The sequence below is a fragment of the Rhincodon typus genome, chromosome 4, assembly GCF_021869965.1.
Source record: "Rhincodon typus isolate 14 chromosome 4, sRhiTyp1.1, whole genome shotgun sequence".
Lineage (NCBI taxonomy): Eukaryota > Metazoa > Chordata > Chondrichthyes > Orectolobiformes > Rhincodontidae > Rhincodon > Rhincodon typus.
This window is the reverse complement of record NC_063335.1, coordinates 35423913-35451080: the sequence shown is the minus strand read 5'-3', so window position 1 is coordinate 35451080 and position 27168 is coordinate 35423913. Positions and strand designations below refer to the sequence as shown.

Here is a 27168-nt window from a genome sequence, read left to right as displayed (position 1 = left end):
GTCTAAGCCCAAAACGTCAGCCTTTCTGCTCCTATGATGCTGCTTGGCCTGCTGTGTTCGTCCAGCCCTGCACCTTGTTGTCTCATATCCCTGGTAGGTTTGCCAAATAGGGCCATGAATCATATACTATCATCAGTGCACTATCCCAGATCTCTCACTCTTGAAGGGTGAAAGGTTTACAATTAAATCACTCATTCTGAAGTGTAGAACAACTGGACAAGGATTTTGTATTCTTATGTTACACTTCAGGATTATGCCAGCAGAGATCATGTTTAGAAGGCAAGTGTGTCCAATTTTGCCAAGCCACCACTAATTCAATTTCTCTGAGATGCAGGACACACTTCTTGACAAACAAGGGAAGACGAAGATTGTGCATGTCTGGCAGGCCCTTGCAGAACTACCTCACTAACATCTAGGATAAAAAGACACCACAATGGCAAGTTGGTTACTCAGGAGATTTCCAAAGTACACATTGAGCCCATGTCACAATACCTAATGGAGCAATGCTCAGGATGTATTACCAACTTTGCAGTGATACACCTTTAAGAGCTCCACATGCAAATGAGCCATGTATCCAGATGTTATCACATGATAATCAGTTCTCTGCACTGTTGTACCAGAGGCACAATCTGAATCTAGAGATTACTCCATACCATATGACTTTGTTCAGCTGTAAATAAATGCACCAGATCTTTAAATGATCAGGATCCACGTATCTCATTTGTATCACACTGAGATAACACAAGATTATTTTTACAAATGAGAATTGTACAAATGAGCGAAGCAATATACACATGCATGAAGTGGTAGGGCTCAATCGTCCATTTTCGTTCCTGTATCCTACATAATCTATTAACCCCTTAACATCATAAACATTTAACCAAGCCACAAAGAAGCCTTGGCTGTAAAGTGCATGCACTGGCTAAAAAAGCAGCAATCCAGTTTGGATAGTAGACCTCAGCAAAGATGCTAGTTTATGCTATTGTGTATGTAAAACTTACAAAGTTGACAGACTGGGAACGACTAGTTGGTCCTTCAAACCAGATTCACGTTGGCCAAACAGCCATGTTAAACAACTTGTTCACTCCCCATCAACCCTCACCCCTCCAAATAAAAGGAAAAATTATAAGTGGAGCTCAAGGACAAATTTCTCATAACAATTTGAAGAACTGAAACCAATCCAAGAGGTGTCCAGGGACATGAACGGTAAAACAAAATAAAATGCAAAGAAAAAAATGTATGCAGCAACCAAAACCGATTCAGGGCTCACAGTGGTGCTAGGCTAGATGGCTACATGTTGGCCAACATGAGCATACTTGGCCAAAAGGCCCCCTTCCATTCTGGCAACTTCTATGATTCTGTGATTATTGCACAAAAGGAGGCCACTCAGCCTATCAATACAGACTCTCCGCAAGAACAATTCATGAAAATCCACCCCTCCGTCCTTTCTTGTAGTGCTGAAAGGTATTTTTTTCTTCATGTGCTCATCCACTTCCTTTTCAAAAGCGACAGTGTAATCTGTTTTCCACCAGCCTCTCAGGCACTGCATTCCAGATTCAAACCACTTGCTGCGCCCGAACTTTTCCCCATGTTGCCTTTGGCTGTCTTACCAATCATGCTAAATAAATGTCCTCTAGTCTCGACCTTTCCATCAATGAGAACTATTTATTCTGTCTAGTTCCTGCATGATTGTGTACGTCTCTATCAAATCAACACTGAACTTTGTCTTTATGAAACAAAATTACCCCAGCTCCTCCAATCTATCCATGTGACAGAAGTCTCTCTTTCCTGGAACAATCCTCATGTACCTTTTCAGCACCTCCTCCAAATACAGGAAGAATACTAAAGAATACAATGAGTACAACAGCACTCAAAATCAGCTATGTCATTTTTATTAGCTTTGGAAACGAACATGACCAATGTAGAAAAAGCAGCCCAGATTAGAAAAGAGAGAGTTCACATTTCTATAGCATCAGTGATGATCTCCAGACATTCCAAAATGCCTTACAGCTGACACAGACATATTTACAAGAAAGCATTACCGGACTCACAAGACATCACAAACTATACACTAGTTTCCAGATTGGAATTGCTCCAATCAAGACATCATTGCTTTATTGTAAACTAATTTTTGGTGTGAGAATATTGCTCTATTTTTGGAGCCTTTTTCAAGATCATGAGTGTTCTGGGAATGTTATGGTTCACTGCTCGCAAATAACAGAGTGAAGGTTTAGAGGACACTTTGTTGGCAAGTAAGGTGCCGTTAATTATCAGAATGCAACACATTGGAATGATTATAGGCTGTTTCAAACGTTTTAAAAATATCAAAAGCACATTTGAGCAGTTATATTCATCATCAGAGAGTCCAAATACAGATTACACTCTTGACATTACAGGGAACCCAATTCTATATTTATTTGTAGAACTTCGAGTGTGAGGGCATTGCTTCCTACTAACTGAGGCAAATGCTATCAGCCAACACACACTGTATCAGTGACTGGAGAAAATGATTCGACGTAACAAGCAATTTGCCAACACTCAGATTGGCTTTATGCCCAAGGGGTTTATTGTGACTTCCATTAGGATGTTATCTTAACCCTGATTCTGGCCAATGAGCTATGAGGTTGCTTTAAAAAAACTTGGGGAAAATGAGCAGGGACCAGCAGAGGTGGGAAGAGGAACTATTGGGAAGGCATTGGCCAAGTGGTATTATCCCTAGGCTATTAATCCAGAGACCTTAATAACATTCTGGGGCCCTGGGTTTGAATCCCGCCATAGCAGTTGGTCAAATTTGAATTCCATAACTGAAATTAGGAATCTAATGATGACCATGAAATTATTGTCAGGTAAAACCCATCTCATTTTACTAACATCTTTTATGGAAAGAAACTGCCATTTTTACCTGGTCTGCCTTCCATGTGACTCCAGACTCACAGCAATGTGACTGACCCATAACTGCCCTCTGGACAATTAAGGATGGGCAATAAATACTTGCCTAGTCAGTGATACCCACACACCCCATGAATAAATTAGGAAAAAATTGGGAAGATCTTTGAAAGAGACTGTCGCAGGCACAGTGGGCCAAATGGCTTCCTTCTATGTTTGGTGTGCTCACACCTGGAGTACCATGAACAGTTTTAATCTCCTAACATAACCTGTTTTATGAAGTTATACTTGCTTCACTAAACTGACTCCTGATATGAAGGAATTGCCCCAAGGAGAGATTGAGCATTCCATGGAGTTTACAGGGAGGAGAGGTGACCTCACTAAAAAATAAAATTCTTAAGGATTTGACAAGATATATGCTGAGAGGATGTTTCCCCCTGGCTAGAGAGGCTAGAACATTACATCACAGTCTTGGAGCAAAGGTTTAGCAACTTAGGATCAAGATGAGATTTTGTTTTCATTCAGAGGATTGTGAACCTTAGGATGCATTAGCCTCAACTACACACCCAGTCACTTCTTCAAAAGATTCAGTTCAATTGGTCAGATATGAGCCCCCCTCAACAAAGCCATGTTAACTATTCTTGATTAATCCCTGTCGCTCCAAGGGCAATCTCAGTCATTGAGTATGTTCAAGAAACAGAAGGATAGATGCTTGGGTAATAAGAGAATCAAAGACAAGACAGGAAAGTGGAGTTGAGGGAGATGATGAGTTTATTGAACATGCAACTGTCTTGAGGAGTTTAATGGCCTCTTGCTCCTATTTTTATATTCGTATGATTTTATAAAATTAGTTTCAATTTCTTTTCTCAGCTGTGTAAACAGAGCAGTTGAAGCTGAATATGCCGTTCTACATAGCTAATGTCGAAATCTTGGGGAATTAGCAAAGGATTGTAGCATTGTGCCAAACTTACTGATCATTAAATTAAACCGTCCACACTGCAAGATCATGAAAGCATATTTAATACAAGTTTATCAAATGACAGGCACCATTAATTATTGACTTGTATGTCAACAGATGAATGTACTTTTACAAATATTATTTCCAAATATAAGTAAATAACAAAAAAAACGACACTACCTATAGAGCAGCCGTCTTTGTACTGTGAAGAATCTCAATGGTTGAAGTCTTCACACCTCAATATGTTGGTTTAATCCTTTTCAATCATCTAGTTCCCTTTTTTTAAATTGCATGGTTTGGCCTCCATTAACCACAGTGAAGGTTAGTTAGTCGGTACTACTGTAGGTGAAAGGGTGAGTTCCCTGCACAAGCTATAAACAGAGAATTTGGTCACAAAATAAATTCAATATTGTCACTCTAAACGTATTTTTGTGTCAATCAAGTGGCAAATGGATAAATTGTTCAAAGGTTAAACATCTACAGCTTTGCATGTGTAGCGACCAGCAGAGTTCTAGTACATACCCTGTATAAATGTAGCAACGGGTATACACTGCCATGAAAACAGTCAACAAGAAAAATGCACCATTCTTTTCCCCAATCACATGAGAAAGCAGAACCTGCATTTTGCAATTAGAACTGAGGCTTCCAAACAGATCCTCACCATTCTGTAAATCCATAACTACACAAAAAAAAACACATCAAACACTGGCAACAATACAGGTTTCTCATTAAATACATTCATTCCATCATTCAAGTATTAGTTATTCAGCAAAATAGGTCATACCATAATGACAAGTTAAGTCGGAATATTTACTTGAGAAAATAAATTGACAGCTGGTCTAATCATGTCTGATCTCCACTCTGATCCAGTGACAATATCTTTAACCTTAAATTCACTCTTTACTTGGAAAACAGGGGTTTGTTAGCTTAAAAAAAACTGCTGATGCTGGAAATCTGAAACTTAAACAGAAATTGCTGGAGAAATTCAGTGGGTCTGGCCTCATCTGTGAACAGAAAACTGAGCTAACGTCTTGAATCAAGTGATCCTTCTTCTGACTTGTGGTTGGTTAACTCAATGGGCTAGATAGCTGGTTTGCAATGCAGAGTGTGCCAACAGCATGAGTTTAATTCCTGCACCAACTGAGATTACCATAAAGGACTCTCCTTCTCGACATCTCCCCTCACCTGAGGCATGGTGACCATCAGGTTAAACCACCGGTCATCTCTCTCTGTGGTCCTCTAGGACTACAGCGACATTACCTTTTACTTGGAAAAGAGAATATAAATGATTTCAGTAAAATAAATCTAACCTGCTTCATCTCTGCATTTCTGTTCTGATTTTCTCTGGTTTATTTTATCTCTTTATAGACTCTTGGCTTCCTAATAACCTTCTCCAACTTTAGGGCTCGGCTACCCATGAGACACAAATTAGCCTTTGACATCTCTGGCAGCAGAACCGCTAGACCTAACTTGCAATGACCTAAGGATGTTAATCCTGGAAATGTTGAGTTGGTTGAGTTCAGCCAGAGGGACAATAGAGATGCTGCTTTGGGTTGTAGCAAGAGATGGGAACCCTTTCCTGTGGGACTTGTCCTTTTACTTGTTAATGAGATGTGGTTTTCAATGGCAAGGCTAGCATTTACTCCCCATCCCTACCAGTGGTGAACAGGGTCAGGTCTACCCCAGCAATGCCTTCATGCAAACCCAGAATTGCACTGTTGCCCTCGGGTTAGCAATGGCAGCTAAGAGACAATCACCCAACTCCTTCTGGAAAGTGCCTTTGCAGAGAAGGTCTGGAAAGAGATGAAGTGGCTCTTGTCAAAGTTCATCCCAAGCAACTGTAACATGGAATTCTGTGAAGTTAAGGCTGAGGCCCACCTCTGGCAAACATCTATTGCTGCTAGAGGACCATCACCTCATGAAAGATGCTGTTTGATCTATCCAAAGCTTGCTGGTTTCCCAGTGTAAACTGCTGTCAATGATGCTACTGCTGACTGGCACATTCTACAGTCCAGGTGCAGCCACTTGAAAGGCTCAGTGGGGAAAGGCCACTGTCTAAGGCCCTCCTGCTATAACATACTGAGGAGACGGAAATTCTATAAGATCTCTCAGACTGACTGCACCAGGGAAAGCTTTACATGAAAAGTAAGCATTAATTGTCAATATAATCTATAATGGAAGCACAGCGAGGCACCTCATGTACTGTGCTGAAAGCAACAGATTTGTACCACACTTTATATCATGTCAAATGTGAACTGCTAACGTAATGTACTTTCTTCATAAAATTTGGAAAAATATGTTTTGAAAAGAAGGTCTAACATTTGTCAAGAAGGTGGTGGTGAGCTGCCTTCATTAACTGCTGCAGTTTACACAGTGTAAGTATATGTACAGAGCTGTTAGGATTTGACTGAATAACAGTAAGGAAGCATTTGGTTTAGCATCAAGTCAGAATGATGCGTAACTTGGGGGGGAGCATGCAGTTGGTCATGTTCCCATGTATCTGCTGCTGCCAGCTTTTCTGTTCTGATGCACGCACCCACGTTGGGCATGCCTACATTAAGCCCCACGGTTAAATAATGCACTGACCTATACCATGTAGGCTCACACAAAGAATGGCCATTTGGGTGAGAACAGGGAAGCTTAAAATCCATGTGAACCCATGTCAACAAGACAAGGAACAGGGACAGTGGTATAAAGGGACAGCAATTATCATGGTTGACTTTAATCTACATATAAACTGGAAAAATCGGACTGGTAGGTGTAGCCTGGATAAAGAGTTCATTGAATGCTTTCAAGGTAGTTTCTTGAGCAAAATATTCAGGGACTGATAAGAGAGCTGGTTTTAAGAGACATGGTATTGTGTAATGTGACAGGATTAATTCATGAACTCTGTATAAAGTCACCCCAAGGTAGCAGCAACCACAACATGATTGAATTTTACATCAAATGTCAAAAGGAGAAGATTGGGTCTAATACTCATATTTCAAATCTAAATAAGGGTAATTCTATGGGAATTGAAGCTGAGCTGTCTGAAGTATTAGACTAGGGGACAGATCAATAGACACACCGTGGCAGACATTTAAGGGGTTACTTTAGATGGTCAGAATAAGTATATTCCTACAATAAAGGTGAAATCTAAAGGGAGGATCCACAAAATATGGTTAACTAAAGTAGTTATGGAGTGCATTAAACTTAAGGAAAGATGAGTGGCAGGTCAAATATTGGTCAGAAGTAAAAACCAGAACAGAATTACTTAAAATAAAATCAGGAGGAAATCAGAATACGAGAGGATGATAGCTAGGAATATAAAAACGATTAGAAAGAGTTTCTACATGAATTTAAAAGACAAGTAAGTAAAATGAATGTTGGTACACTAGTGTGTGAAAACAGAGTTAACAGGAGATAATATGGAAAAGGTAGGTGAAGTTAGAAAATATTTTGTTTCTGCCTTCACTATTGAGGATAAAAAATTCCAGTAATAGTTGTAAAACAGGAAGTGGAAGAGGGGGAGGAAATCACAATCAGAAGGCAAACGGTACTGATGGAGCAATGGGCTGACAAATCTCCAGGTACTGATGGAATTCATCCCAAGGTCTTAAACAAGGTGGCTAGTGAGATAGTAGATACGTTCATGCTAATTTTCCAAACTTCTCTAGGTTCAGGAAAGGTTCCATCAGACTGGAAAATAGTAAATATAACTCTGTTATTCAACAAGGAGGGAGGCAGGAAACAGGAAACTATAGGCTAGTTAGCTTGATGTCTGTCATGGGGAAGGTGTTAGCTCTGATCACTAAGGAGATCATAGGTGCCCACTTAAAAGAGTTCAGGGTAATCAGGAAGAATCATGATTTCCTTCAAAGGAAATTATGTTTAACCAACTTGTTGGAGTTCTTTGAAGAAGTAATATGTGCTGTGGATAACAGGGAGCCTGGCAATGTAGAACAGTACAGCACAGGAACAGGCCCTTTGGCCCACTATGTCTATGCTGACCAATGGTGCCATTCTAAACTCATCCCATCTGCCTGCACATGCTCCATATCTCTCTATTCCTCGCCTGTTCACATGTCTACCTAAATGCCCCTTTAATATTGCTATTGTATCTGCTTCTACCACTTCCCCTAGCAGGGCTTTCCAGGCACCTACCACCCTCAGCATAAAAAAAACTTTCTTGCATATCTCCTTTAAACATTCTCCCCTCACCTTAATACCCTTAGTATTTGACATTTCCACCTGGGAAAAAAGACTCCAACTATCCACCCTATCTATGCTTCTCATAGTTTCATGTATTTCTATCGGTTCGCCCCTCAGCTTTTGATGCTCTAGCGAAAACAATTCAAATTTATCCAAACTCTCCCTATAGCTAATAGAGTCCAATCCAGGCAACATCCTGGTAAACCTTTTTTGCACCCTGTCCAAAGCCTCCACATCTTTTTTCTAATGTGGCAAGCAGAACTGCACACGATACTCTAAATGTGGCCTGACCAAAGTCTTATACAGCTGCAACACGACTTGCCAACTTTTATAATCAATGCCCCGGCTGATGAAGGCAAGCATGCCATACACCTTCTTCACTACCTTATCCATTTGTTTTGCCACTTTCAGGGAACTGTGGTCTTGGACCCCATGATCCCTCCATATATCAATGCTCCTAAGAGTCCTGTCATTTTGCTGTATACTTTCCTCTTGCCTTTAATGCCTAAAATGCATCACCTCAAACTTGTCCAGATTAAATTCCATCTGCCATTTCTTTGTCCAACTTTCCAACTGATCTATGGCCTGCAGTATCCTTTGATAACCTTCCTCACTATCCACAACTCGACTAATTTTCTTTTATGTCACCTGCAAATGTACTAATCAGACCAGCTACAGTTTCAGAGATAACAAGGTGTAGAGCTGGATGAACACAGCAGGCCAAGCAGCATCAGAGGAGCAGGAAGGGTGACGTTTCGGGCCTAGACCCTTCTTCAGAAATGGGGGAGAGGAAGGGGGTTCTGAAATAAATAGGGAGAGAGGGGGAGGCGGATAGAAGATGGATAGAGGAGAAGATAGGTGGAGAGGAGACAGACCGGTCAAAGAGGCGGGGATGGAGCCAGTAAAGGTGAGTGTAGGTGGGGAGGTAGGGAGGAGATAGGTCAGTCCAGGGAGGACGGACAGGTCAAGGTTAGTAAGTAGGAGATGGGGGTGGGGCTTGAGGTGGGAGGAGGGGATAGGTGGGAGGAAGGACAGGTTAGGGAGGCGGGGACGAGCTGGGCTGGTTTTGGGATGCAGTAGGGGGAGGGGAGATTTTGAAGCTTGAGGTATTTATGTTTACAGCAGATTTTGTTTTAACTGGCACTTTATGAGCCAGCAATCTCAATAAACCGGCAAAAATTATACACCTCAAATACCTGTATACTGTATTAGCATGATCTCCAATGATGTCCAAGTAGTCAGTAGAGGGTGCAAGTGAGTGGGCTCTCTGCCAGTAAGTTTTATTTAAGGCAAAGTTGGATTATTATTTAAGTGATTTATACAGTAAATAATGTATAACAGTGATGTGTATACCCCTGCAATATGTTTCTCTGATTTAGTGTGTGTTTTTACATCGGTTGTGCAGACTTCTTGATCAACTGGCACGCTCCTGGTCCCGTAAGTGCACATTAATTAAAAGTTTGCTACATTAAAAACAGATCCTTGTGGAACACCACTGATCACTGACCTCCGACATTCTGTACTTGGATTTCTAGAAGGCATTTGATAAAGTGTGACGTCAAAGATTATTGTGGAAAATGAAAGCTCATGGTCTAAAGATTAACATAATAGCATGGATAGAAGATTGGCTGGCTGACAGAAAACAGAGAGAATGCATAAATAGGTCTTTGTCTAATTGTCAGGAGGTAATGAATAGAGGCTTGAATGGGTCTGTGCTGGGGCCTCAACTTTTTACAACTTACATCAATGACTTAGATGAGGGCACTGACGGCAAGGTAGCTAAATTTATAGACAACACAAAAATAAATAGGAAAGTAGGAGGTGAAAAATGTATAAGGAAGTTGAAGAGAGCTATAGATAGGTTGAGTGAGTGAGTAAAAATCTGGCAGATAGAGTATAATGTGGGAAAAGGTGAAGCTGTTTGCTTTGTCAGGAAGAATAAGAAAGCACTGAGTTACTTAAACAGTGAACAGTTGCAGAATTTGAAGGTGCAAAGGAATTTAGGTGTTCCAGTGTATGAGTCACAAAACATTAGCATACATGTACAGCATGTAATCAAAAAGCCTAATGGAATACTATCCTTCATTACAAGAGGAATGGAACATAGAAAGATGTTATGCTTCAATTACCAAGGCATTGTTAAGACTACATCTCAAATACTGCCTGCAGTTTCGGTCTCCTTAAGGAATGATGTTAATGCATTGAAGGTAGCACAGAGGAGGTTTACTAGATTGATACCTGTAACGAGTGGGTTGTCTTATGAAAATGGGCTTTGACAGGCTGGGCTTGCTCGCACTGGAGTTAGAAGTGTGAAGTGTGACATGCTTGAATGGTATAAGATCCTGAATGATGTTGACATGGTGGATTTGGAAAGAATGTTTCTTCTTGTGGATCAATTCAGTACAGGGAGCATTGCTTTGAAATTCAGCAGATGATGAGGAGTTTCTTTTTCTCTCAGAGGGATGCATGACTTTGGAATTCATTAAATAATTTTAAGTTAATGATAGATTTTTATTATGCAGGGGAATCAAAGATTATTGGGGTAGATGGGAATGTGGAATTCAGACACAAACAGATCAGCCTTGATCTTATTGTATGCTTCAAATGGTCCCCTTCTACTCCTATATTGTGTGTTCATATGTAATTGCAACAGGAAGGATTTGGGAATTGTTATTTCCCTTGGCTTGCTTTTAGTTGTGAGCACCATTGTATTTCTAAGAAAAAGGTATAGCTATGTCATTGTCAATGCATCAAACAAGAACTGTGTTAGTTGTCCTTCTATTATCAAAATCAGAGTTGATACCTGTTGATTACCTAGAACAAATTAATCAATGAAACCAGATGCTTTGATTAAATGTGACGCACATAGAAATATGTGCACATACACATACCAAGCCACGGATTTCAGAGACAAATGTTCCACAATTCTTCTATCCAATCTCTAATCTCCTCTTACCTCTGTTGTATGCTTCTTTCTTTAAAAAATTGCATAGTGTGATCACTATAATCCACTTTAAGTTAAACATATTTAAATATATATAAACCATCTTAAAATAAGCACAAATGTATCCTTTTAAAAGAAAGCTTTAATTAAGCACATCATTACAACAAAATACAAAGACCAAACCAAACAAAGATGCAAAAATATATAAAAACAAGTTGAATAAACGTGTCTGGCAGGAATATAGTACAATCCTGGGTTGAGAAAAGAAGAGTCAAGTTTGAGTGTTTTAATCAGAAGAATTCTAGAACTTATATCACTGTTTACAACCACTTTTCCCAGTTACTAATTACTACTTGTGGTGTGCAGTGCTTAAAGCTCAGTTAAACCATAACACATGGCAGTTCCTGTGCTACAGTAACATTATTATTTTGCTAGATAACATCAGAAAGTGGCAGAATGTAATTTTGACGAGCAAAGTGGTTGAAAGTGTACTGATTAGCAGGATAGTTGGTTAATAAAATGCATTGGACTCATATTACAGGGGTCCCAATTTATGAACATCCAATTTACAAACACTCGTACGTATGAACAGGGGTGTAATTTTAAAGATCTGACAGACAAACATTTCCTGTTCTTAAATACAACTGCTTTATATTGCCCTACATTGTGTTCCAACTTGCACACAAATCAATTTGCCAAAGGACTAAAACGGAACTCATTCGCAACCTGGAGAGTAACAGTGTCTGCTTATGTGCAGAATTTCTTGCATATTCTCAGCTGGGAAGCTATATCTCCTGCTTATTCCATGTCCCAGTTTCTCCCCCCATAACAAGTATACTGGGCTCATTTTAATTACATGTGGGGGAATGGGTTTTGAATGAGTTAAAATCCTAACCAGACTATGTTCAGGAGAGCAGGTAAAGACGACAGGAGGAGGTTGCTGCAGGTCAGTTGAGCAGATGGTAGACATTGTTTTGATCAGTTTAGTGGTTCTCATTCTAATGGATGGCACCTGACCATTTCTCACTGTAGAGTTGTGATGATCACGCAGCTCAGAAATATGGCAGAAGATCACATCCCACCAGCTGCCCTTTCTTAAAAATTACCGCATGAGATGTGGGTGTCGTTGGCTAAGCCAGCATATTTTGTTCACAGAGATCACAGAGATGCACACATCTCCCCTCTTACTTAAACTTTGAAAAGAGGTTGTCCCTCATCAGTTTAAGTTGAATTCCACTTTAAACCAATCAAGTCTTAAGATGAGACATGATAGAGATACCAGCTCAAACACAATGGGATGAATGGCTTTGTTTCTGCTGTACCACTCCATAATTCTAGCTCACACAGTCATAACCTTTAAGTCATCCTCCTGCAAAGACCTGATGGTACAGATAGGGCTTCAATTGCAGAAAAGATGACAGGATTTTTCAATTGTCAGTGCAAGCTTCTGAGTCACCTGTTCCGTATCTTTCATCATGCATTTGTTTCTTTCATTGTTTCATTTGTTACATAAATAGGCAAAATTATTTTTAATTTCTAGAGATTCCAGGACAAATTTGAACAGTTGACAACCCCAATTGTGCTAAATACCTAAGGTGATAAAGCAGCTGTGTCTTCTCTTCAGAAGGGAGATTCTTTGTGGAACAATGGAGAACGGAACCAAACAGAACTGGACTTGTGCCAGCTAAGCTGATATCAGGTAGCTTTGTAGAGGGAATTTATCCATAGTCATAGAGTCAGGGAGTTATGATTAATCATGATTCAAGTTCACTGGTGCTGCTATTTTACAAAAATTTCCATTCTGCCAATCAACTCATGTTAACTCTGCAGAAAAATCCCATGCCACTCACCTGCTCAATCTCCATGGCCCAGCAAATTTATTTCCTTCAAATGTCCATCCAATTTCCTTTTGAAATCATTATTTGCACTTCCATCAGCCTTTTAAGCAGCAAACACCAGATGTTACCCAAAATACATTTTCTGCAATTTTTAAAATAATTTCTGTCTTTGTTTCCAAGATGGTAATGGCTTTAATATCACGGTGATGCGTGTGAATGCAAGAGTTACAAAATTTCATACCAGAAGTCATAACTTACAATATCATTGGTGATTTAAACTTACGGGGAAAAAAAACAATCCAACCCATTTGTATCCCAAAACATTAGGAAATAACACAAGCTATACATTTTGCAGAAGCAGTAATGGGATGTTCATTAAAAACTGTAGCTTCTGCAATTTAGCTAATAGTTTTCATACACTATATGCAAGACATTTTTCTTGTTTCTAACTGTGAAAGAAGTGCCACTTGTCCCGGGAGCCCAGATAGTGAGGGGGTTGTGATTAATCATGATTCAAAGTTCACTGGTGCTGCTATTTTACAGAAAAAAGTTATTTGGAAATGTCAGAGTGGAATCCGACAGTTATGAAATATGACGAGCTAAGTACAGTGAATGTTGTAAGTTAGTGAGACCTCAGAGACTGACCAATAGCTGTCATTACTTGCAGATGTTACTTTCAAAAGGGTCACTGCAAAAATTCTCATATACTCCATATAACATTTTTGGCTGCTGTATTTAAGATCTTTCTGAAATTGAAATTAAAATCAATTTTTAAAAAAATCGAAGAAAATGCTTCCTATCTCCATTTCAGTAGGATGAGGACAGCTTAAGTGCCCAAGATGGGGTGGCTCAGAGGTTAGCACTGCTGGTTCACAACACCAGGAACCTGGGTTCTATTCCAGCCTTGGGAGACTGTCTGTGTGAAGTTTCTGCATTCTCCCTGTGTCTGCATGGATTTCTGCCAGGTCCACCAGTTTCATCCCACAGTCCAAAGATGTGCAGGTTAGGTGAACTGGCTGTGCTAAATTTCCCACTGTGTCCAGGGATGTGTGAATAAGATGGATTAGCCATGGGAAATGCACAGTTACAAGGATAGGGTAGGGGAATGTGTTTGGGTGGGATGCTCTTTGGAGAGTTGGTGTGACTTGTTGGGCCGAACAGTCTGTTCCCACGCTGTAGGGGTTCTATGGATTCTCACCCAACCTCCACTGTGGCAGAGAAAGTCTTCAAACCCCAGGATAGAGCCAGCATGAAAACCAGAGTTCCTCTGTCACATTACAAGCTGGCTAAACAGCTCTGTCATCCTACAAAGACTTTATCGTTTATGAAAGTTCATTGCCGCCTCTCACTGACCCAACAGGATTTTAGGGCTCCAGGAAGGAAGCAAAGAGAAAACCCAATGATCTTGACTCCATGGAAATTCCAGAAACAGGAACTTTGCAGCAGGCTGCTTTTAAACTGCAACAGGTACTTAGTAAATAAAGGCAGTCTGCAGTTCGTAATTTGAGAGTGTGCATGGCTTCAGGGTGCTTTACAGATTTCACCACCCAAGTTACTCAAATCTCTCAGTAAGTGTCTGCTTTTTGCAAGCGTCTGTTTTGTTGGGAAGTTTCACTTTACTGTATCACACCCGTGTGTCTTTCTGTGTAATCAATACTTTGAAGGAAAGCAGGAGCTTAAGGACATCTCCTGTTTGTCACTATTATACGGGCTGCAATTGTATATTACTATATGAATGAAACATGATTTAATTTTTCTCTGTCCTTAAAACCTTTTATTGTCTAAATTGGGAAAGCGTTTCTGACAAACATTTTAACTAAATTCAAGACCATGAAGTTTACCTTCATTAGTTGCTTTATCTCTGCCACGGGAATCCGATTCCTTTTTGTGTTTTGGTGTGTGAGATGAACCTGGTCTGCCTCTGCTTCGCGAAGCCTTCACTGTGTGGTAAAAAAAATAATTGTAGCAACTTAACATAGACCTGTACACTACAGCAAGAGACCATTCAGCTCATCATTCCTGCACTGGCTCTTTCAAGGAGCTAATTGGTCCCAGTTTCCATTGTCTGTTTCTCATAACCCTAAAATTATTTTACATTTCACATATTAATGGAATTCGGTTTTAAAAATTACTACTTCCGCCATCCAATCAGGCAGTGCATTCCAAATCATCATAAACTGCAACATGAGATATCTCCTCAACTCTCCTTCAGTTCTATTTCTACATCCCTTAAATCACTGTCCTTTAGTTGGTTTGAGCTACAGGGAGAGGCTGAATAGGCTAGGGCTATTTTCCCTGGAGTATCGGAGGCTGAGGGGTGACCTTATTGAGGTTTATAAAATCAGGAGGGGCATGGCTAGGGTGAATACCCAAGGTCTTTTTCCCCAGGGTAGGGAAGTCCAAAACTAGAGGGCATAGGTTTAAGGTGAGAGGGGAAAGATTTAAAAGGGACCTAAGGGGCAATTTTTCACACAGAGGGTGGTGTGTGCATGGAATGAGCTGCCAGAGGAAGTGGTGGAGGCGGGTACAATTACAACATTTAAAAGGCATCTGGATGGGTACATGAGTATGAAGAGTTTAGAGGGATATGGACCAAATGCTGGCAAATGAGACTAGGTTCATTTAGAATATCTGGTCAGCATGGATGGGTTGGACCGAAGTATCTGTTTCCGTGCTGTGTGACTCTATGACTCTATTAACCTTTGTGCCTGTGGAAAGTTTTGCCTCATTTAGTCTACCAAAACCTTTCCTATGTTTCCTAATTATCAACTAGTCCTGGTCAGTAATTTTTTCCAAATGTTCAAAATGTATTCAATTTCTTTTCGAGAATTTTTATTGAATTGCTTTCTTCCACCATTTCATTGTGTCAAAAGTCTTAAATCTGTGCCCTCTTGTTACAAACAAGACCAAATCCCTCAAACTTTTGAGCATCTCTACTATATCTCAAGGCATAACTTTCTCCAATCCATGGGAAACAATCCCAGCTTCTCTAGTCTCTATGCATAACTGAATCCATGGAACATAGTAATAAAACTCCTCTGCATCCTCTCCAAGGCTTTGACATCCTTCCTAAGTATGGTGCTCAGAACTAAACACAGTGAGTGGCATTAGCCATGGTGAAATTTTGGGCAGAATCAGACAAAAAGTCCAGAGAGGCCTATTTGACATTGAGAGAATCTCACACCATTTTTTAGTTTTCGACAAGTGTGAGGCACGTTTCTCACTAGGCAGCGGTGAGTTGCCAATTGTGGGGGAATTACACAACTCACCTCATTAGCTTCCTATCTCACCAAACATGCTAAACAAGCTAGACATTGAGAAATCTCAACGTGGAAATCAGAGCAAATATTAGACTTTGGTTACCAACATCTCAGGGCACGCTCCACAGGAACTGGAAACACGCACCCCACATCCATGGACATTGGCATCTGACATGTACCAGCCATCAAAAACCCTGATGGCACATCTACGATTTAACAACAGGACATTTATCCTATTCGATGCTGCATTGGTAACTATCATTATAATGCAGCAGTAAGGAGCCTGCACTCAGGGAGACAAACTCAGCTCATGGGCAGGCTGCATCTCCAGGCTGTTCACTCACTCTGCACCTACCTGCATGCTCGCAGCATCCCTGCCTTGCATTGTTTTGCCTTTGTACACTCTGCACCGTCACATTTCAAGGCTCATTTTACTTATGTCTCGCCTTGCCATTTAGCAGGGACACAAAGCAGGAAACCCATCATGGTTGTCAGCAGGCCCCAATCAAGTCAAGGAGGATAGTCTTCACTCAGGACCTTCCAGCACAGTAAGTCAGGAGCAGCCTCTGATACTAGTCCAGGGGCTTGGACACAATCAGTCAGCCGTTCAGGGCAATTAGAGTCAGGGCACTCACCGCATAAGAGGTGAGGTAGCCCATTGCCTGTTCTGACTCCTTCTGCCCTATTGTGGGCTGTTTTCCTTGTGGAATGGGAGAGAGGCAGATATTAAGGGAGATGAAAGTGGGTTGCACAGTGATTATTTTTGGTGCAGGTGGTGGTGGTGGTGGGGTGGGTTGGGACGTGGAGTGTCCCGAGGGACCAGCAAGCCCCATGCCTGCACCACTCTGTCCAGCAGGATCACCAGGTCCATGCCCGCAAAGCTGGGTACAACTTTCCCCTCTCAGTCAGCCATGCCTGAGGGAAATGTCTGCAACTGTATAGTACAGCTCCAGCTGAGTGTTTGTCCAGGTGCGCAACAGACTTTTATAAAGGTGGCATAAGGTATGCCATTCTGTCAGCAGATATTGGCTAAATGGCAAGTTGTTCCAGGAACAGTGCAAAGTAAGATGGGGTTAGAATCAAACGTAAGAGACACCATAGGGGTGGCGAGGTTAATGAGCTGAGTTTGGTAAGAGTAAGTGAGAAATCTCAGTGGGTCTTGTGGCAAGAATCTCTCCAAAAAAAAACTCAATGCAATTCACACTGAGCCAAAAAACGTAAGAAAGATTCAACCCAATACTCCAGTTGAGATTACAGAACATATCAGATATGGATAGGCCTGAGATGAGCATTGAAACGCTCAGAACTGGAAGGTAGGGATATTGTGGAGGGTTGTAGTATTGGAGGAGATTACTGAGATAAGAAGAGGGTGAGGCCATGAAGGGCATTTGAAAACAAAATGACAGTCTTAAAAATTGAGATGTTACCACACTGGGAGTCAATGTAGGTCATGATGGGTACTCAGTACAGGTTTGGACAAGGGACTGCAGCTAAGGTTTAAAAAGGATGGAGGTTTCACAGTGGTTGAGGAGCATTAGAATAGTCACACAAATTGAAAGCAATTTATATGCTACGTTAATATGTTCACGTATTTACTCAATACTACATGATTCCACCAACCTATTCAAAACGTTATTTGCACAGAATCATTTCCCCATCCTCCTACCACCTGACAAAAATAACAAGGTACATTTGACAGACATCCTGTTAAATGCTTACTTATGAACTTCCCCTGAGCTGGTAAACTCTCTTTGTTGTTGCTGCCGATTGCAAATAGCTGCACCACGTATTCCTGATTTGGGAGCAGACCTTCCACTACTGCTGCTGCTTCACCCTTTGGTAAGCTCAATTTCTGTGTTTTGCCACCTGTTATTGAAAAATAAACAAAAATTGTTAAAAGAGAAATGCAAAACATGAGTCTGCTGCAAGAAAAGTAAAAAAAAAATTGGTCAATGGTCAACTGGATGGCTGGAAGGACCCTATGGGCTGAATGGCCTGGTCTTGTTCTAGGTTCTTTCATCATAGCTGATCTGCCTCTTAACTGCATTGAGCCATCTCTGTTCCCCAACCATTAATATTGTTGCCAAACAAAAGTCATCTTATGCTTGAGCTCTCTGCCTGAAGGCAGTTTCAATTCAAGGCTCGGCATTCTCCATCACAGGTAGGTCAAAGAGGCAAATCCCAAATCCACCCCAGCTGGAACAGGGATTGAATCCCATGCTGTTGGCATCAATCTACTCCACATCAGGTGTCCAGTCAATGAAGCCAACTAAAGCCCAATGAGTTCCAGTTGCAATGGCAGCATACACTTTTATACATATGTTGTAGCTTGAAGCTATGGATATTGATGGTCATGACTCCAATTACTTACCATCACATGGCTGACCAGGTCTCCTCTAGGAAGGATGTTGTGAAAGTAGAAAGGGTTCAGAAAAGATTTACAAGGATGTTGCCAGGGTTGGAGGGTTTGAGTTATAGGGAGAGGCTGAATAGGCTGTGGCCATTTTCCCTGGAGCGTTGGAGGCGGAGGGGTGACCTTATAGAGATTTATAAAATCATGAGGGACATGGATGGGATAAATAGGCAATGTCTTTTCCCTGGGGTGGGGGAGTCCAAAACTAGAGCGCATAGGTTTAAGGTGAGAAGGGAAAGCTATTAAAGGGCCCTAAACCATTTGATTATCAAACAGATAAGCATGAACACACTTCCTTTGGCTATTGAGTCCTTAGAGGTGTGACTTGTACTTAGAGCTTCTGGTTCAGAACCAGGGACACTACCAACTGAACTGGAAGACCTCTTCTACAAAGATTCTAATATTCTCAGTTTTTAACTTTTCACTTGAAGCCCCAATCTCAACAGGTTTTGGGTGAAGAGAGTTACAGATTTCCAGAAGTCAATGTGATTGTTAACTCTCGAGCAGAGTGTTACAGCTAACTCTCTGCAATTAACTCTCAGAATTCCTTTAGGTGACATAGTGTAATCAGAGCATGAACAAACAACGCTTCCTCTACTCCTTGCTTAAATTATAGTCTTGGATTATTGAACATAGTTTGTTGTTACTTTCCTTGCCAGACAGAACTTTACGGAGATTGCTGGAGGCTGATTTATAACAAAGGCAGATGGCAGCCAAAACTGCACTTTATGTTCACTTGAAAGAGAGAAGTCTAACCCATTTGATACAACTAATCATTACAAAACTTCAACCAATTTGCAATGAAACAGTAAATGGTGAGTTACAACAGTTCTTTCACAAGTATTTTCCAGTGCAGAATGCATTTCGATCATTCAGAGATGAATTAACTCGGCTGCATTAATGCCTGTTACAGATGCAGGTCAATGAAGTAGCCTTAGGAATATAGCTTTAGCCTGTAAGATTAATTCAATCATTCAGCCACAGCATTGCATATTAAACTGGTTGTCTACCTCAGGAAGCAAGACTTGAATAAATATCCAAAGCTGTCTTTATCTGTGATTGCTGCACTTTCTTGCAAAACTGACTAAAGAACTCATCAGTTAATGAATATGACACAACACAAAAACAAAAAGTAGTGTTATGCAGACCACAGTTCAGCTGAATTCAGCACAAACCATGTGCAATATTTACAATATATTAGCAATAATACAATAGAAAATGCTTCGCCATTCACAACATTAATTTGCATCTACACATATGAACAGATTCAAGAACAGCTTCTTCCCTACTGCTATCAGACATTTGAATTGATCCCTTAAGTGTTATTGTTCATCTCTCTGCACCTTCTTGGCAGCTGTAACGCTGTATCCTGCACTCTGTTCTGTTACCCTGATGCACTTGTATAGTATGATCTGCCTGAAAAGCACATAAGACAACACTTTTCATTGTATCTTGGTACACATGACAGTCATAAACCAAATCAAATCATCTATGTAGTGACTTTTAACATTGTAAACCCAAGGTGCTTCACGAGAGCATTATCAAACTAAATTTAGCACTGAGCCAATTAATGAAATATTAGGGCAAGTGACCAAAGGTTTAGTAAAAGAAGCAGCTTTCAAGAAGGACCTTGAAGAAGGAGAGTGAGGCAGCGGCTCAGGGAGAGAAAGCTCAGAGAACAGACTGCTTAAGACATGGCAAAAAATAGTGGTGCAATAAAAATTGGGAGGAGCAAGGGGAATTCTCAGAGGGTCCTAAGCCTGGAGGAAATCATAGAGACAGAAAGGGGTGAGACCATGAAAGGATTTGCAGTTAAGGATTTACTGGGCCAATACCATCAGAACGGAACTAACATGAGGAGTTGCTGCACCATATTTTCATCATCTGTCTAGAGTGTGACTGTGTCTGTTTGCCAATACAGTACTGTTACTGGATAATAAACTGTCATTGAATCTAATCTGTAACAGGCCTAAAGGCTAGCAGAAACATCTGGTCAGAAGATTAGGGAGTGATCTAATTGATGTGGCTAAGATGATCAAAGCATTTGATATGGTCAATACAAAGACACTATTGCATCTGGTCAAGGGGAGTTCAGAGAAAAGAGCTTAAAATTAGAGACTGGTTGCTCAGGATAATGTCAGCGTTCACAGAGGGTGGTGCATATATAGAACGAGCTGCCAGAAGTGGTAAAGGTGAGTCAATTACAACATTTAAAAGATATTTGGACAGGTACATGGATAGAAAAGGTTTAGAGGGATATGGGCCAAATGCAGGCAAATGGGACTAGTTCAGTTTATGAAATCTGGTTGGCATATACGAGTTGGACCAAAGGGTCTATTTCGGTGCTGTATGACTCTATTTCTTCACACAAAGAGTAGTGGAAATCTGGAACTCATCTGCCTTTCAAAAATGCTGCCGAGGCTAAAGGGTCAATCAAAAATTTCAAAACTAGTATTGATAGACTTTTGGTATGTAAGGGATTGGCCAGGACCTAATAAAATGGAGGGAAAGGCTTAAGTGGCTGAATGGCTTCCTTCTCTTGCAATGTTGTTTTTTTCTTACTTGGCAACAACTTCAAATTCAACTAAGCTTTTTTTTCCCTTCATTCACTAAATGCAGGAAATCATAGATGTGGATTAACAGTGATGTAGTATATGCAGAGAACCCCAAACATCTATTTGCTCATCTGTTGTAATTTTACATCAAATTTTACAGCACACTAACTGGCCATTTAGCTAAGTCCAATATTTATGCTCCACACAATTCTCTTTCCACCTTTTTAAATTCATAACCAGTACGTGGACATCAATTATTGCCCAAACCTAATTGCCCAGGACAAGCTGATGGTGAGTTGCCTTCTTGAACCACTGCAGTCCTTGAAGGCAGGAATACCCACAGTGCTGTTAGAGATGGCATTCCAGGATTTTGACCCAGCAATACTGAAGGAACGGCGACAAGATCCCAAGTCAGGGTGGTATGCAACTTGGAGAGAAAATTGTAGACAGTGGCGTTCTCATTTAACTGCTGCCCATGTCTTCTCATGTGGTTAAGGTCACAGGTCTAAAGGATGTCACAGGAGCAGCTTTGGTGACTTACTGCAGTGCATTTGCAGATGGCACACAATGTTGCCTGTTATTGTGGTGAAGGCTGCTAATGCAGCTCATTTCATCCTATCAGTATATCCTTCTTTTTCCCCTGCGTACTTCCAACTTCCTCTCAAATTTTTCTACCTGCTATTGGTTTCGAATACTTCCTGTGGCAGCAAGATTTACATTCTCACCATTTTCTGTGAACAGCATTCTGCTGAACTACCAATTGGATTTATTTTACACTCATGCTCCCTAAATTCAGGAGTTGAAATACCTTCTTTGTTCTATCAAAAACTCTTTAAAATTAAAGGTATGTGATAGGTCATCCCTCACAAAAGAGACCCCACTGCTCAGTCTTTCCTGAAAGTGATATCATCTCTTGGTGTTTTTTTCCTGTAAGTCTCTTCTACACTGAGTCTGGAGCCTCTAAAACCATGTTGACAGACAGTGACCAGTTATGATCAAAAACGTTCAGTTGAATCATAGTTTCAATGCTTTTTAAAACTTTATCCATCTGAAAATTAACTCCAGTGATTGGTTTGCACTTGTTATGGCCTCATTAGCTGGTGTTGCTAGTTTTATTGCTTTGATACCCTGAGGAATCTTCTCTAAGAATGAATCAATGAACATGAGTTGGAAAGGGAGCAAAGTTTCTTTATGTAACTCTTGTCAGTTCTTGCCAATTAAATGGTCTGCAGCAGTGTGGAATGAGCTTAAAGAAAACTGGAAGCTGATTTTTTTTCTCACTGCATCCCGACAGTTTTTCACTGATGGTCGCGGAAAGATATTTCACACTCCCTTTGAAGATTGGTTTTCTGAGTCTCTTTTACCGGGTTTGAAATTAAAAGTCTTGGAAATATTTTCCAAATCAATAGGAAATTAAAACTAGCACCGTGGAAAAATTTCTACTGATGCTATGAGCCTTTTACCATTGATCAAGCTCACAGTCCTGCCCACCCAATTGTATCATTGGTGAAGAACTCGAGGAGCTTGCGTCAGTGACACAAACCAGTAGCTACAAGATGAACTTATCCCAGATCAAAAGTTGGGCAATTAGTGAGTTAATGAACAGGAAAGAGTCTATATTCTATGCAACTCTTAACAATTAGGAAGCAAATTAATGCACTTTCCACACTGTCTCCAAATCAAAAGCAATTTCCCCCATCCCAACAACTCAGGAACTATTAAGCAGGAAACACCCTGGGGTTCCCATCTGAAAATTTTCCTCAGATGTTTAACAGAGGTATACCAGGATCTTGTGTTAAATAAACTGGGATATGCATTAGTTCACTCAAGAGAAACATCTGGGTGCTTTGAAAGTCAATTCCCTCAAAGAGTTTCTGCATAAATGTGCTCAACAATATACAGGAAACAGGATAATGAATGGATAACAGATTTATATGTGGCTCCACTCACCACTATAATAATGCAGTCAGTGGCTCACTTACACAGAGCTGTAAACCACAAAGCAGGCCATCAATCCATTAGGTTATTCTGTGTTTATGCTTAAGTCTCTTCCCAGTCGTCTCACCCTATCAGGACATACTTTGATTCCTTTGTCCTTCACACCTTTTTCCAGCTTCCCTTTGAACAGATCTGCAGTAGTTACCTCAACCATCCCTGTGACAGAAAATTTCTCATTCTCACCACCCCCTTCTAAAGAATTGTAACAGAATTCCCTATTGTCGTTATTAGTCACTATCTTGATTTTTGGCCCCTAGTTTTAGGGCCCCATTACAAGTAGAACATTTTCTGCGCATTCAGGAGTCAACTGAAAATGCAAAAAAGTGAAGGGATAGATTTTTGATAAGTGAAAGTATCAAGAGTTAATGGAAACAAAGTGAGAAGATCGAGTCAAGCTCAAAAAAGCTTGGCCATGACCTAACAGAATTATATAATAGCTAAACAGGCTGAGTGGCCTCTGTTTCCATTCACAGCAGTGTAATAAGTAGTGACTGTGATCCCAGCACAGTGTTCCAAGGCAGACCTGCCTCATGCTGCTCTCAAAGCTGGGCTTATTGCTTCTCATGCAAGGAAACTAGATTTGGGCATAAGGATCCCACTGACAATCCCTTTGGATTATTGACTTTGAATCCTAGCAGAAGTTAGCATTGTACAGCAATGAACGTTGGTCAGAGGGCCACCATGAAATAACATTTTCAACGTGGAAGTCTCCTCTGAAATACTCCTTGAAGGGATTTCATAAAAGTCTGTCAGATAAAATTTGACACAATAATTGGTCAAAATAAAATACCAATTGGAACCCTCCTCACTTCTAGATGTATCTTGTAATGAAAATGTAACACAGTCTTTGAAACATGATGTCAGCTTTGAATAGAAACCATAAACACTGGCACAATTTCAGATATATGATTTAAAAATTGGCCAAAAGGGCAGATTTTGAAAAGTATCTGTAAAGCAGAGAGACAGGCAGAGAGGAGGGAATGCCAGAGCTTATGGCCCTAGTCGCTGAAGGCTGCCAACAGTGGAGCATTGGGAATTGGGAATACGGAAAAGGCCAGAATAGGAAGAATACAGACGTCCAAGAGGGGTATGTGGCTGTGGAAGATCACAGAGATAGGAGGTGGTGAAACCATGGGGAGTTGGGGATGGGTGGGAAATTTGAAAACAAGGATGAGAATTTGCATTTCATGGAATCAACAGCAGATTAGTTGTATCTCAGCTGCCTGGAGTAAAGACTGGGCACTGATTGTGAAGTCAACAGTAACTGCATAAATTATTAAGACAGCAACTTTTTTCTGTACTTATCTGAAGTTGTGCCAATGTTTGGAGTCTCTATTCAAAGCTGAGATCATGTTTTGAAGAGTGTGTTAAATTTTCATTACAAAATACATCTGAGAGTGAGGGTGAGTTCCAAGTGGTATTTTAATTTATTTTCATTTCTGCCCTAGATTTAATCTCAAGAGTTCAAAACCTATTCAATTGTCATCCACAAAATAGAAGTTTACAGAGAAATTCCTAAAGCAGTTAATGATTCACAAATTCAACACAGAAAATGTGGTTTAATACCCAGCATCAACTTATCAAAGTTGTCTCCTACACACAGATGACTGTGGCCCCAGGATTCATTGCTCCATCAGTACACGGGAGTGTTTACTACCTCATAAACTAGATAACACCAAGATATATTGCTTCACTGAGCTACGTTACCTGAAGCAAAACTGACCACGTTAGTTAATAGCAGCTGAACATAGCTCTCATTGATACAATCTGCACTTGCACCATATGCATGAAGTGCAATGTTAATGGTTGATATTTCTTAACCCTGGAAAAAAACATTGAGGCTTTAGGTAACCATAGTGATACTAAAGTTGTGGTAACATTCATTTATTATCTGAGCATGCAGATGCATGCTATTATAACATAGAAAGAACTTGACCTGACCACAATGCACAAATTGTACAGTAAATTGTCATTTAAAAATTAATTGCAGAAAGGTTGCGAAGTAATCTTTAGAAGCATTCAAAATCATGAAGGATTTTGATATGGTGAATGTGGGGAAGCTGTTTAAAGTATCAGTAGGGTCTGTAACCAGAGGGACAGCAAAAAAGATGTCGGCAAAGACACCAGGGGTGACAGATGGAAATATTTTCAGTGACATGGCACGTTTTGTGATCTTGAATGCACTGCCTGAATGGGTGGAGGAATCCGGTTCAGAAGTAACATTCAATAGAAAATCTGATAGTTTCCTGAAGGGAGACATCGAACAGAAAGACCGCATCTAATGTAGGAGTCCCCTGAGTTTATCTCACTCACTAACTGGCTGTCCACTATGGATATTAGAGAGGCCAATGGTTCATCAGAGGAATGTAGCAAGAATGAGCTTGTGGCATCACAAGTGTTTCTGCTGCACGAGTGAGTGAAGGAAGAGGAGAAAGGCAATAGCAGCAGCTGATTCAACAGTTAGAAGAGCAGAAAGACATTTCTGTGGCAATAGACTTGCCTCCAGAATAGTATGTTGCCTCCCAGGTGCTAGGGTGAAGGATCTCACACAGTGGCTGTAAGTTATTCTTTTGGGTGTGGGCAAGATGCTAGAGGAGCAAGTCAGCAAGAACATGGAAGATGCAACATCATGTGGATAAACTTGAGGCTATCCACTTGGGTAGGTGAAACAAAGGTACAGAGTATTTCTCAAATGGTGAGGGATTGGGAAGTGTTGATATCCATAGGGACCAAAGTGTCTTCATTCACAAAAGCTAGCATGTAGGTGCACTAAGCAATTTGAAAGACAAATGGTATGTAGTCTTTATTACAAGAGGATTTGAGTACAGGAGCAAAGATGTCTTGCTTCAATTGTATAGAACAGTGGTGAAACTGCACATGTTGAATGGTTTTGCAGTTCTGGTCCCTTCGCCTGAGGAACTGTCATGGAGGGATTGTAATGGAGGCTCACCAGACTAATTTTTGGTGTTATGGGGCTGTTCTATGAGGAGATATTGTAAAGAATAGGCCTGTATCCTGTAGAGTTTACAAGAATGAGAAGTGATCTCATAGAAACTTACAAAATTCTTAAAGGGATATGACAGAGAAGATGCAGAAAGGGGGATGTTGCTCGAGCTTTGGGGGCCCAAAACCAGGTGACACAGTATCAGAATAACAGGTGAGATAGTTAACACTGAGATGAAAAGGAATCTCTTTAGAGAGAGAAGAATCTTTGGAATTCTCTACCCCAGAGGGCCAGGAAGTTTAGTCATTAAGCGCAAGACAGAGATTGATAAGATTTCTAATGAGTAATGACATCAAGGGATAAGAGGATCATGTGGTAATATAGCATCAAAGTAGATGATCAGCCGTAACGTTGAATGTCACAGCAAGTTCAAGGAGTTAAATGGCACCAGTGTTCTTAGTCATGTGATCTTGCATCACTTCTCCTGTTGGTTCACGTTAACCCTTTACACTAAATTCATTGTCAAAATAAATTGGATAGATGCATTTAAGGGAAACCTAGATAAGTCAAAAAGGAATAGTGTGATATGTTGACAGAGTGAATTGAAGTAAGGTGGGAGAAGACTTGTGTGGAGAATATAAAATAGCACTTGCCAGCTGGGCTGAATGGCCTATTTTGACGCTTGAAATCAATATCATTCCAAATATTAATCACTATCACAGCAGACCTTTTAGCCTTTGGAATTATCTTCCAATATCACGGATTGGAAAGCTGCCCAATAAAAGCACTTTTTGGTCGTCATTCTTTACTAAGTTTTGACAGAAAGAAGCTATTATTTAAAAAGTGAAAGCCAAAGTTGTTTTGTAAATATTCAGATGCTGGTAGGCGTTTACCAGAGATAGACAACCCTGGATTGCCTCTCACTTCACTCCCAACACCTATCGTTGACCTCCCACACCGACTGCTGTTCAGAAATGTCACCCATCAAAGGATGCATTTACTTAAAAGGCTTGAAGTATAATTTCAGTCTAAATCTCCAGGCGGGAATGGCTGGAAAGATAGTTTGACACTTTATCCAATATGGTCATCAATCCAGAGTAAACTGATCTGGGATTTTAAAGCAGCAGTACACCCAGTTTCCTGGTGGGCAGATTGGATTAAAATTACTCCACAGGGCTCAT

General features: G+C 40.5%; 1 protein-coding gene across 5 annotated transcripts in view; it reads right to left on the bottom strand.

The window, feature by feature from the left end:
* col14a1a (collagen, type XIV, alpha 1a) overlaps window positions 1-27168 on the bottom strand; it is a 202633-nt gene that overhangs the window by 160908 nt on the left and 14557 nt on the right. For 4 of the 5 annotated variants that reach the window (XR_007261919.1, XM_048595780.1, XM_048595781.1 and 1 more), the window contains exons 4-5: window positions 17797-17943; window positions 14659-14757 (exon numbers count right to left, since the gene is read on the bottom strand). The exons of the other annotated variant lie outside the window; for it this stretch is intronic. Coding sequence is in view for 3 of the 4 variants with exons in the window: in XM_048595780.1 (XP_048451737.1) it covers window positions 14659-14757; window positions 17797-17943 (246 nt within the window). In the remaining variant the exon portion in view is untranslated. The remainder of the gene's footprint in view (window positions 1-14658; window positions 14758-17796; window positions 17944-27168) is intronic. 5 annotated transcript variants of the gene reach the window in all.